The 13108-nt window shown below is 31.5% G+C and overlaps 1 protein-coding gene across 3 annotated transcripts in view; it reads right to left on the bottom strand.

Moving 5' to 3' along the window:
• Window positions 1–13108, bottom strand: part of LOC117101687 (protocadherin Fat 1-like) — a 114604-nt gene that overhangs the window by 55411 nt on the left and 46085 nt on the right. For all 3 annotated transcript variants that reach the window (XM_033241722.1, XM_033241723.1, XM_033241724.1), the window contains exon 4: window positions 7009–7070. In XM_033241722.1, the coding sequence (XP_033097613.1) occupies window positions 7009–7070 (62 nt within the window). The remainder of the gene's footprint in view (window positions 1–7008; window positions 7071–13108) is intronic.

The following is a 13108-nucleotide window of genomic DNA, read 5'->3' as shown; positions in this document are numbered from 1 at the left end:
ATATATATATATATATATATATATGAATGAAAAGCAAACAGCCATTAATCCTTTCACATTACACACTCTAGATAGACTAAGCCTCATTATGACCTGGATTTTTTGTAAGAGAATTTACCAGGCAATTATTAATTTTATGTTTAATATTCGTGTCTAATAAAGTCATTATGGGTGTATCTAGGTAAAGACAGCTATGATTAACAAGGTTAAATCCTCCAGTCATAATCAAACTTAGTGCTGTTCTGTCAAGGCCTACTGTCCTGAATTTTTTAACCTAATCGCATTAACTCCAAATCAATTTTTATCATGGCCTAGACAAATGAAAATGTCAGGACACAGAACACAAATTTACCACCAATTAAAACAAGTTGATGCTATTCATATCGTTCACTTGGACATTGATAAGTCATAATTTGCTAAAAGATCACTTAGTATTGCGGTGATGTGCGTCAATCACTGAAGGAACAAGCGGTGGAGTCCTGGGAGTTGGAGAAAAACGACACAAGGTGGCCGTATCATTTACTGGCATTAATCGGGTGATGACAGACACTGGTTCGGCTCAATTACTATGATTAAGCATCATTTGCCTCGGCCAGGACTAATCTCTGTCAAAATCTATTCATGTTTCTAGAAGCCAAATCTTGAGGGAATCGCTAAGCAGAATATTACAAATAGACCACATCTATATATAAATCAAGTGCATCATTACATTCAAAAAAAAAAAAAAAAAATCAGTAATCACCAAACTCAAACCTTGATTTGAGGCCAACAATGAGAATGTTTCAGATACGATTTAAATGAGCAGGGAATGATATTCAAGTTTTTTCGGGTGTATCATCATTTAGGGAAATGATTTTACATAAAAAATAATAAAGTGGCAGACAAGAAGTTAAGCAAGTTTGCACCGCCTAAATCAACATGTACGATTATATATAAGATTTCTAACAGCAATTAGATCATACCCTGAGCACTAATCTGGCCATCTGATTATAATAATCCTTAATACTAATCCATGATTATATGCTAGACACTAATCCCTTCATGATTGTACTCTGCACAAATCCACAATGATTATAATCAGAACACTAACAAATGTTATCTACACTAATTTATCCATGATTATAACAATAATTATAACAATCTGAACACTAATTCATCAATAATCAATAATTAGAATACTAAACTGTGATAATTTGAACACCAATTACTAATAATTATAATATGCACACTAATCTAATCATGATCATAATCTGCATACTAATCTAACCATGATCACACTCTGTATTAATCCTACCATATTTAATGATTAGATCTATAGACTAAACACTAATATTAATGCTCATAATCTGAACACTAATTAATGAAATTCAGAATACTAATCTCTCCAATGATCATAATAATTAACATTAATCCATGATCATAATTAATACACTAATCCATACATGATCATAATCTCTAATACTACTGTAATCTGTATCATAATCTATATTAATGATCATATTCTAAAAAATAATCCATTCATGACCATCATAACCTGAACACTAATCCACCTGATGATCATAATCTGAAAACTATCTCTCCATTTCCAAGACATGATTAAAGAAAATGAGTTTTCATGTTTATTATTCTCAATTTCTATACTACCAATTAATATTTTTATAATGCTGATTAAACTACTCAGTTGCAAATATTGAACCATCCAAGGAAGGCACCATAAAAATGGAATTAAAGTATTCTTGTCGCTATAACAAGTGATTACAATTATGAACCAGTCTGGATTCTATTAGGTTTGGGAGACTTGATAAAGAATGTTTCAATCAAAACGAAATCCCCAGGGAACGTAGCTGGCCAATGCAAGCGGAAGTGCAAACAGCCAAATGGTATGAATCCATCAAGAAATTACAATAAGCCAGAAATCTGAAACAAAATCAAATTATATTCCAATCACACAATCACCACCACGTACTGCAGCTAAACCAATCAGTTGTAATTAATAAATATAAGCACAAAACAAAATTCTCAAACTTTTCAGCAAATTAATTATTACGGTTCCTGCTGATGATTACAAGTCACCCTTGTCCCCCATTTTACTTCCAATGAAAACATCAAGCACAGTATACTCTAGGCCTTGGCCAGACACCAATGAATCACTTTTTACGAGGGTTTTTAAGAGGGTGTTTTAGATTTCTGCTGGATGTTCTAAATGGTTTTGGCTTGTGGAAAATTAATAAAAGGGGGTCGCCTTTTAAAAATATGAATTTGGAAGTATATGAGGAAATTATTGGATTTATAACATTGATTTATCTAAAGGAATGCATCCAATATTGCTGATACTGATATACCGTATTAGCGCCATACTCCCTCCTCAATTTAGGGTAGGGTGCTGTATATGCACCAAGGGACTAGAGAACCTGACCAATGGATCTGCTGCTATGGACAACTGACCAATGGTTGTACATGCCATCTAAAGGACGAGAAAATTAAAGTAAGGTGTTTTACCGAAGGACATAAGAACAGCATCAGGAGAAAGTCTCTCTAGCACCCAAGTGCTGAAACTCTCTTGTATTCCGAAAGGTCCACTGATTAATCTCAGTTAAGATAGTATAATACATACTCCAAGTATCGAAATGCACGCCATGTATTATACTATCTTTATCTTCTCTTGGTATACATTATACATTAATAATCAGAATTTACTAATTGTATATTATGGAAAATATGGGTATATTTATTAGTAAAAACATTGAATATTGAAATAGAATGGTTAATGAGTTATACATTTTCATATACTGCATTTATTTATATATCATATATTATTACTTACTTATATTTATTTATTTACTTATTTATTTTATTTATTGTTATAAGTATTAAATTTTATTTATTGTTAAAATTTCTATACAATAATTTTAATAATTTATAATCTTTTTGTACAGTATTTTTGATGATAACGTATTACTATAAGGCATCCCTTTTGGTGTTGAATGATGATTTGAAATAAAATAAAATGAAAATTAAATAAATTATTCATATTTAGACTAATTTATATTTCAAAATTATACTAAACTAAGTGACATTTTAAAAATAATTTTCAGTTACTTTTAGACCTTAGAAATCAGATAGTTTAAAATTGTGTCCTCATAGCTGAGTTTTCAATCAGGTATTGGTGTTGGTAACTAGGCCCGTGGAATTTGCCTTCTGGCGAAGAAGCCACCACAAACTATTATTGTGTTGGAAGTGTGACAAGTATTGGGTCACGCTTTGACCTATCAAGTTCACACTCAACTTGCAGATGCATAGTCTGGTTGCTATGGCCAGATAACATGGTGTCAACTAGCAGGAAAAAAAGTTGCTACGGTAACATGGTGTTTGTCATCACATGGATGCAAGAAGATTGAAAAGAACAAGAGTATCAAAAAAGAAACAATCGTTTTAGTGCACGAAAACTTAAATAGTTTGCATTTTGTTAGTTAATTCCGGATAGGACTGGACTGGATCAACTTTGTACTGGCTTCATTCGTTCGTTTAAGTCCAAAATCACAGCGGAAGATCCGTCTGTAGGTTACATTTGAAGGTACATCTTTTAGGTGCAAGTTGACAGTGGCGTTTATAACGCAGATTTTGACTTGATGTGCTGTATCGGTTCACCATTGTGTTGACGTGATTCAACAGGGCTGTCACATGTAGGCTTCTAGAATATTACCTTTAAACCTACTCTTAGAATGTTCTGTCAAAATGTTCCATCATGGAGCTCCTGCCAATATTGTTTGCATAATATTCCGGTTATAATCAGACAAACATGAAATACTATATTTTAATGCGTTACGTGCGTATATGTCGACCAACATTTCAAGCATCAAAGAGATCATTCCATCCAAAACATTTACTTAATCAAAAATGATTGAAATATATGTATTTAACGTTTTAAATCTGATATTGACCAATAAATAACTTGAAACGTCTTTATACTAGAGGCATTAAAATCTTTTTAAAGTGGACTTTAAAAAATACAAATTGTACAGTATGTACTTCGATCATCACATTAATATTGTATTCATATTGAAGGCTAAAGTATATAACTATTCCAACTAAAAAAATGTTATATAGCCTACAAGTATAGCATGTACTTCGATCATTATATTGATATTGTTTTCAAGGCTCAAGTCTATATCAGTGATTTTGGCATCATTCCAACTAAAATCCTCGACTAATGCAAGGTGTACGCCAGCTTTCGCAAGGCTCCGAAGGGGGAAAATTTGGGTAAACTGTAGGCCTACTTTATATTCTAAGATATTGAAGCGGTGTCCAACAAAATACACTCTCCTTTTGCTGCCACCAACGCTACCGTTACTATTAAAGTAATGCTACATCTTATCAATTGTTAACAAAACATATTGACCATCACTGATTAAATCAGTCAGTTAATCAACTCGATTTAAATGGGATAGTATTATATTATCACATTCATTCTATTATCTATTGTATTTTGGATTAATCAAAATTAATCAAAATGATAAATTATACTATAACTTGATTTAACCAACTTCCTTTGACTGAGATTTAGATATACGTGCAGATAAATTTAACGGACAGTTTGACTTTTGATCACAACATCCATCCACTATTTAACTTTCTAAACCAAAAATTAGGTTATTAAACCAATTCGAGACACGGGTAGATTTTAAAAGGGTTCGATTCAATTTTTTCAATACACAAGAGTAGGAGAAGATGATTACCAAGAGATTGACCTTTGACCACAGCATCCATCCACAATTTAACTTTCTACGCCAAAAATTGGGTTATTAAACTAATTCAGGATAGATTTGGAAACTGTTTGATTCAATTTTTCCAATACACACGAAGAAGGAGAAGACGTTGACTGGATTTAAAGATACCCGGAGGATTTGCAACCCATCTTGAGAGGCTCAACATATGACACCGCCACGAGGCATCCGATACGCGGCGTGATTAGGTCACGTCCATAGGGAAAACAGCAAACGCATCATGAATTCGACATCCTATACTTTACCTGAATAATCTATTCGGTTATAATTTTCCAATTTAGTTTAACCTTTCTCATGCATTTATAAAAAAAACTTATCAAGGCCTAATCAAGAATTTCTTTAGGGGTGAACTACCCCCACCGTACACCATCCCGGTATTTCTGATTCAAGGTTTCGGGGCTACAAAATTATTATTGAACGCGATGAATCAAAAAGGTGGCAAAAAATATATATTATCTTGGAGAAGACTAGTAATAGGATGTTTTAGTTGGAAAAATAAAACATTTTTATAATTACTTTGGTAGACAAAACTTTAAGATTTAATTACCCCTTTATTAAAAAGGGTTACATGTTACTTCCAATGTAATTTCTTACATCATTCTAAGTTTCATATTTTCATTTATTGTTTTAGGCATACTTTAAAATTTCTATCGTAATCATACATGTGAATATGAATGTAAATTTGTTAAATAAATCTAAATCGAAATGAAAATTGAGATTTGAACGCAAAGAAAGCCCACGAGAAATACAAGCATTCATTAAGTAATAGGAACCACTGAGTGTCTAAGCCAGTGAGTAATAGCAATTTTTTGAAGGTGGAAAGAGAACATGTAGGCAGTGTGAGGGGAATTGTGCATCTACCACTTAAGAAAACCAAATTAATGTGGCCAATTAAAGCCAGACACAAAAATGAGATTCTTTAAATCTAACTTAAATGATTATTTATCAAAGAGAGCCAACCTTGAATTACGGAATGAAATCAATTACGAAAATGACGAGCTATACAGCAGTACCGGTAGTAAGTGCTTTTTGCCGTATCAGGTCAAACCGTCACTAATGACTTTCGAGCGAACAAAATCAATGCTCTCAATATAATAAGATTACCTGTGTACTCAACGGTACACACTGGCGGCTCAAAATTACATTTACCGAGAACTGTGGGATCGCAAAGCTAATACGCATAACATCACTTCCGTAAGAATCTTGCATCTATGTAAACTAATTAAACATGAATGCTGTATCAAATTTCGCCCAATAGGAATATCCGATAGAAAATCTATATCAAATTTCGCCCAATAGGAATAACCAATAGAAAATAAGAATCAGACATACTCTATTCATTGGATATTTATTATGATAAATGAAAGAGCAAGCTGGGAAAATAAAATGAGAATCAGATCGGTTTTCTTTGAAACAAAAAGATTAAATACAAAACTATACTAAGTACTTTAAAGCCCTATAGACTGTCAAGTGTTATCTGACAAAAACATCTGACAAGCCTAAATATGGTCATGATGACATCACATCATGGCCATACATATTCATATCATGACTATATATGGGCATACAAAATTTGATAGTTTGGACAGATGCTTAAGTGTAGGAATGCAAATGAAATGAGAGAATTACCCACAGATTTAGTTGAAGAGTTTGTTGATAATTTAGATGCGATTGGAATTTATTGACTTAAAAGGTTTTAAGCAGTTGTTACCTGCGTCAGAATTATGAGGAATTCTTAAGAAACGACACATTATGCCACTTACGCATTTACAGAGAAAAAGCGTTTATGTAACCATTGTGGAGAGGCTATACTGAGATGAAGTACTCTATAATTTTTACATCATAAAATCACGACAACCATGTGTGAGGAGAACACTATAAAAATTTGCATGTAGGACAAAAACTACACAGGACAATAACCACCGGGACAAAATGACACCAAAATGGAATATACCATTGTTAAAGTGGGGAGGGCCCTTTATAACCGAGGAATCCACCTTTCAATTAAAAGGCTTTTTCATCAATGCATGACGATTTCAAAGCCAATATTTTATATTTTTTAGATAATTGTAAAGTCAGCTATTACTACTCATTCAAGTTATAGTCCGGGATTCTGCCCGAAGAAAGGCTGGTATAAAATTGAGTGAAAGTAGGGGTTGGGCCGAGGACCTACAGTAATGGCAAAATACCCATTAACCTTGAGCTAAACTCGTAGTCTACCTACCTCTAGGCTATATCCATCGGTTTCTTCTCTATCCAAGTCATCACTGAGTGTAGATATAACACCTTGAGGAAAAAAAAGAATAAAATTAGGTTTAATGGCAATATTATGTCCTGTAGGATAAAGAAAGTTATCAAATATATATCAAATATATATAAATATATATATATATATATATATATATATATATGATGTGTGTATATAGGTGTATGTGTGTACGTGTATAAGTATATGTATGTATTTGTGTGTGTTTGTGTGTATGCATATATATACTTTTATTTTATTTATTTTTATTTACTTTTATTTTTATTTACTTTTATTTATTTATTTATATTTTTATTATTATTATTATATTTTTTTTATTTAAAAATGTTATATAAATTATTGCATGCTATTTAATTTTTAATGACGCTGTTAGAAGAATTATTATATATTGCATTATGCTATTTTTAACAATCATTTACTACATACATGGAGGGAGGTCTTCTCATCGTATATACTATAAATACTCATTGTAAATCTTGAAATCATGTTTGCATGTTTTGTTTTGTATTGACTTTACTTGGATATTTAATAAATGAAATGAATGTTGACAAATATAAATATGTTCACAACCAACATTCATATAATTCAAAATATTAACATAATACAGTACAATTAAGACTAATAAATCCAAAGATTTCCTGCAATTTAAAAAAAAAATAAATAAAATAAAAAAAAAACGTATATAAAATAAAAAGGATGACATACCAACACCATCCAATCTATTTCAGTTAATTAATGTTGAAATAACAATTATTCATGATAGCTTATTCATGTATACAACAATAAACAGTAGTGCTGGGTTGAATAATGATCTCCTTTCCCCCAAAAGCACTTTGATAAGCCATCAATAAACAATATTTAAACATTATTATTAAAAAAATAGATAAATGCCTCTCTTGTTTAGTGTCTGCTCCATAACTATGCAACTATTCCTTCCTGGTTGATGCATTACAATAAGCCAAAAATCTCTGGCTACTCTTCCAGCATAAATAACAAGCTCAAAGTATTCAAGGAGATATAACAAGTTCTGCTTGTTCGTGTATGATGATGATAGCTCCTTTAAAGTTGAAATTTCTTGCCAAGCAGGTGAAATGAATGTCTTTATGGAGTGTGCAATAATAAAACATACCATACAAATATATTATGTTGGCGAGTACTGTATGCAGTGCTTAATCTATTCACAAACATCGACTGTGAAGAACAAGGTCATCTCTTGTATTTTTGCCATTTGGCAAAATAATATATTTTTTGATTTAAATGCTGGTAATCCCATATCGCTATTAAACAATGTTTTCAAACAGATATTACACTTTTTTTTTTACAAGAACCAGTAACATTTTGCCCAGGCTCAGTATTCTAATTTTTTTTTCCCCATTTCAGGCTCAAAATGTTCTTATTTTGTTGATTTTACACGCTTTTCAAACATATAGAATTACTGTATTGTATTAAAGATAGTATTACATAGTCACAGCCAAACTGTAAATGAGGTACAGATAGGATCTGTTGGGGCTTTTTTATTAAACAAAAAAGCTCATTTGAAATTTTACCTCAGCCTCAATTTGTTCTTATTTTGTTTTTAATTTTTCAGCAATTAAATTTTTTCTTAGGGTTAGGGTTAAATATTTTGTTTCTACCATTATTAGTATCGAGTACTATAATGTACTTGTAATTATTTTGCTGTGATACCTAACAAATTTGCATGTAGACAAATTTGCTCTTCTAAATGTTTAAGGTGTTACTATACTGTTCTCCAAACCACATACTAATTGGTCAATTAAACTGATTTACTGTATTGCCAAATAAATTCAATCAATCAACAGTGTATGAATCATTCCTTAGCATTAAAATATTATCTTAGAATAATTACAAATATTTTAAATTCGAATCAAGTCTGGAATAAACAAATCTAAAAATTTTAATTAATATTTTGCAAAAAATTACAATAAATTAAAAAAAAAATAGGTTACACTTTTCTTCCTAAAAGAAAAAAAAATTTATCCATAAATCTGAAATTTGAATAACTGGTTGTTTTATGCATGGTTTGTACCTGTCAAAATAAGAACGTCTATTTCATTTTTCATTTTTAATCGAAACGCTAATGTTCCATAACCAGGTCACAAATGTATCTATTATTACAAAGTTCAAACATCGATAAAATTCCTATAAATTAGGCCCAATAAAAAAAAATAATTTGTTTATCGCCCTCACACGCATGTCTTCCATGGTATTGAAAAGAAATATACTTTTTAAAGAAAAAAAAATTGAAAAGAAAAACATTAATTTAAGATTTATTTTAGTAGATCTATGTCCTGGAAATAAACCGATGGGAAGTTGACCTGTCATTGATAATTAGAGTTTTAAGCCATTGAGTGGATTTGAAGCATACTGTACAACCCTTTGGTTATTTGTCCTGTAGTTTTTATATCTACAGACGGCGGTCAACGAGTAATAGAGTCTAACATTTGATCCGTCACGTTGTTTGTAAAGTCATTCCAAGACAATGTATGGCTTGCCAGAAAAGACATTAGGCGTCCATAATCTCTAAGCAGCAGTCTCGACGTTGCAGTGCCACTTAAGTCTACAAAATGGCTCCTTATGTAACAAATAAGAAAAAAGGGGGAAAAAATTAAGATCATATATCAGCTTAAAAGAAGTTGATTTGTCTTGTAATTTGATAAAGAATATAAAATAAAATTACCACACACTACCATATAAAAGTTGAGCAAATATATATGGCAAAGGCTTGTATGAATAACTAAAAATCAATTTTTGCGACGAGTGACTGGTTTGGCTTGTCTTTTACCACATATACAAAAACCTGGAAACATTCTGAGATACAGATACTGGTTACACAACCTACTACATACTGTTCACAAGGTCTCTAATGTTATCCATTAACATTTTGAATATTATGGTAAGAAAATTTCTCAAATATACATTTTTAATTTGCTCTATTACGGTGAAATTGTTATTTTTAGAGAATTATATAAATACCTTTTGCAGAATATGATTATTTTTTTTTAAAGGAACATCAACACAATCTTTGTATTAAAGACATCAGAGCGATCACGTTGATCATGGCATACTACAGTACGCCTCATTACACATCGTATTTACTGTTCCGTGAAATGTAATTGCCAAAACGTGACTACGAAATTGGCTGTTTAAAATTTTACTTATAATAGTATAGTTTTACTACAAATCTAACTTTATATTCAGCAGAACATGCTGGTGGGAAAGGCAGGTATTCTAAGTATAAGAGATATGGTTCTGAAATATGGGTTCTGAATGCAGAGTGGGTATTAATTTCAGTATATCTCTTACAACACCTCAACGAAAACCAAACACATAAATTTGTTACCTATTGCTAAATTTGCATCTTCCGCAGTTAGTCAGTGATATCACCCTTTCGGGTGAATGATGCAATTGTATATGGTTACTATGCGTTAGTTTGTTCATTGAGTTAGTATCCTTGAATAGTATTAAAATAAATACAAATAGATGCAATTTACAAATTATTTTATTTGATTATCTATTTATATTCTTGTCCTTTTAATTTACAAGACAGACGAAATGATCGTGCTAGACAAGCCTCCGACGATCACTTAACAGGCGAATGATGCGATTATGTTTGATTCACTATACATTTGACTGTCTGTCTCTGAGAGAGCTAATAATGTCCTTGGTTAGAATCATAACAAATTCAAATAGGCTCGATAGATACCATTTCACTAATATTAATATTAATATTATTATTTCATTAATATTATTTTCATTTTAATTATTGAGAGACAATGTGCTCATGATATACCAGTCTTGGACCATTACTTACAAGCCAATGGTTCGATTGTATCTATGTTTCTGAATTAGTATCAAGATTCAAAATACTGTAAATTTGATGAGACTTGACTTGATTTGATTACCACATATTAATTATTAATATTGCTTTTGATTTAATTATATTGCAAATACCAAGTGTTTATGCTGCATGTCTTCAACCACTACTGTAATGAAAATAATTAATCAAAATAATTTAATCATTTATGTATTCCAAAATTAACAATTTCTTTTTACAATCTGCTTTTCTTTTAAATATACTGCATAGGCCATCTATTTGTGCTATGTCTTCAACCATTACCAATAATGAAAATAATAATTCCAAATTTTAGTCCTTTCGGGTACCCCTTTCCTCACCTCTGAAAGTGTACATAAAAAAATGTTGATTTTTCAAAACCATTCTCCATTTATTTGTTAAGGCAAATAAAGAACTGTACAGTAATAACTTGGTCACATAAAAAAGTATAATAGATCCATGGTTGCATTATAATTGTTCATAAAAATCTATTATTTTAAATACTGCATGTTATTTTGTCATGCATAAATGTGAAAGTGTATAAATTTGTCTACCCTTCCCCCTAGCGTACTGTTTGAACCAAATCGATTTTATATGCATTCCAAAATTAATCAAATTTTAGGGAGTACCAAGCCAATTGGGCCTCCTCGAATCAGCACCTACATGTAATGATGACTATATTTACGCGATTACAAACATACAACACAGGCTTCTTATATTTCAATGCGGAAATTTGAACAGAATCTGTGGTTGTGATTGTCCTTTTCTTTTATCATGAGAAATTTGATCCCAATAAAGTTTGTTCAAAGATCAGTTTGTTTACAATCAATCTGTGGCTTCAAAAGCTTTCATTAGCAAATAAAAATATCTACAGAAGACTTGAACTTGAACAGCTACAAACCACAGCATCTATTAACGATGACTACATACTTGACTAGATTATCATTATTTTATTAACTAAAATAATTCTATTGACAAAACATTTTTATTATAAAATTAAGATACATATAAAGTACCTTATCAATTTACACTTCTATCATAAATGCATATATAATTATTTATCAGCTGAAATCTTCATCATGAAATCTTTACTCGCGCCCCTTCCAAAATTACAGTCAAGTAGCTAAAAATCGCCTAAAATCACCATATTTTGCGAATTAGCGCCCCCCCAACTGATCATCGAGACCCTCACCTTGACTTCCCCGCCCCCACCCCCATCAGCACCTCCATTTCAGGACTTCTAACTAGATACACCACTGTTCTTAATTCTATTTCTTTAAAATAATGTATTAAATTAATAATTTTAATGTGTGAAATATTTGTTTATGTTCTTGTGTCTACTGCCCTAGGGGGATAGTTGACTTTGTTGTCGTCTGGCGTTTGAACATGTAAGAGTAAATCCGGTGGAGGAATGATGGGATGGGTCATCAGCTAATGATAAAAATAGGCTCCCAGCGGGAGAGTGTGTCTGCTGCCTTATACAGGAGTTTTTGTTTTTTGTTTTTTTTTTTTATTGTATCAAATGTTCTTCAATATGCAGATAAGTGTATTACTGTAGTGTATTTGATTTTTCATGAAAATTTTCTTTCATAACAATATTCTGTATAGGCCAACTACTATATTACACTAAAAACACTTTAAAAATGAGTAACTTTGGGAGTTACCACGTTATGTCGTTGATCACGAAGAGTACTACCATTTTTTTACCTTCAAATGACGGTAAAAGGGTGTTCGTGGTGAATGTGTGCTGCGTCTCTGTAGCGCATGTTCGAGTTTCGAACGCAATTTTGTTCAAGTTCCGAACTCTATTCGATTGTCAATAGAGCGCCCCCTGCCTCATGGTAGTAGTACCCATCATGCCTAAACCGGATTTACCCTTTTCCGCCATCTTAAATTGCTACATCATGACATAGTGTCTACGCCCCCCATTGGGGCAGTAGACAAAAAAATCAAAAGTGTCCTATTTTTTAAGTTTGTATTGGTTTATGGAAGTATGCGTTGGGGAGGCACGATGATATTAGTCTTTAACCGCTCCTTTCTGAAGCTCTCCCCTTTCATTTTGTATTTCTCAAACAGTTGAAAGGAATAAAATAAAAATTTAAAAATAAAACAGTTTTACTGATAAAATATAAAGGTAAAGGTAAAGAAAGGAAGAAACACTATGTATCAATTTAAATTTTTACAATAGATAACAGGAAATATAAT

Source organism: Anneissia japonica, unplaced genomic scaffold (assembly GCF_011630105.1).
Source record: "Anneissia japonica isolate Jap-2015-1 unplaced genomic scaffold, ASM1163010v1 scaffold180_len884964_cov147, whole genome shotgun sequence".
Lineage (NCBI taxonomy): Eukaryota > Metazoa > Echinodermata > Crinoidea > Comatulida > Comatulidae > Anneissia > Anneissia japonica.
This window is presented reverse-complemented; position numbering and strand designations above follow the sequence as displayed.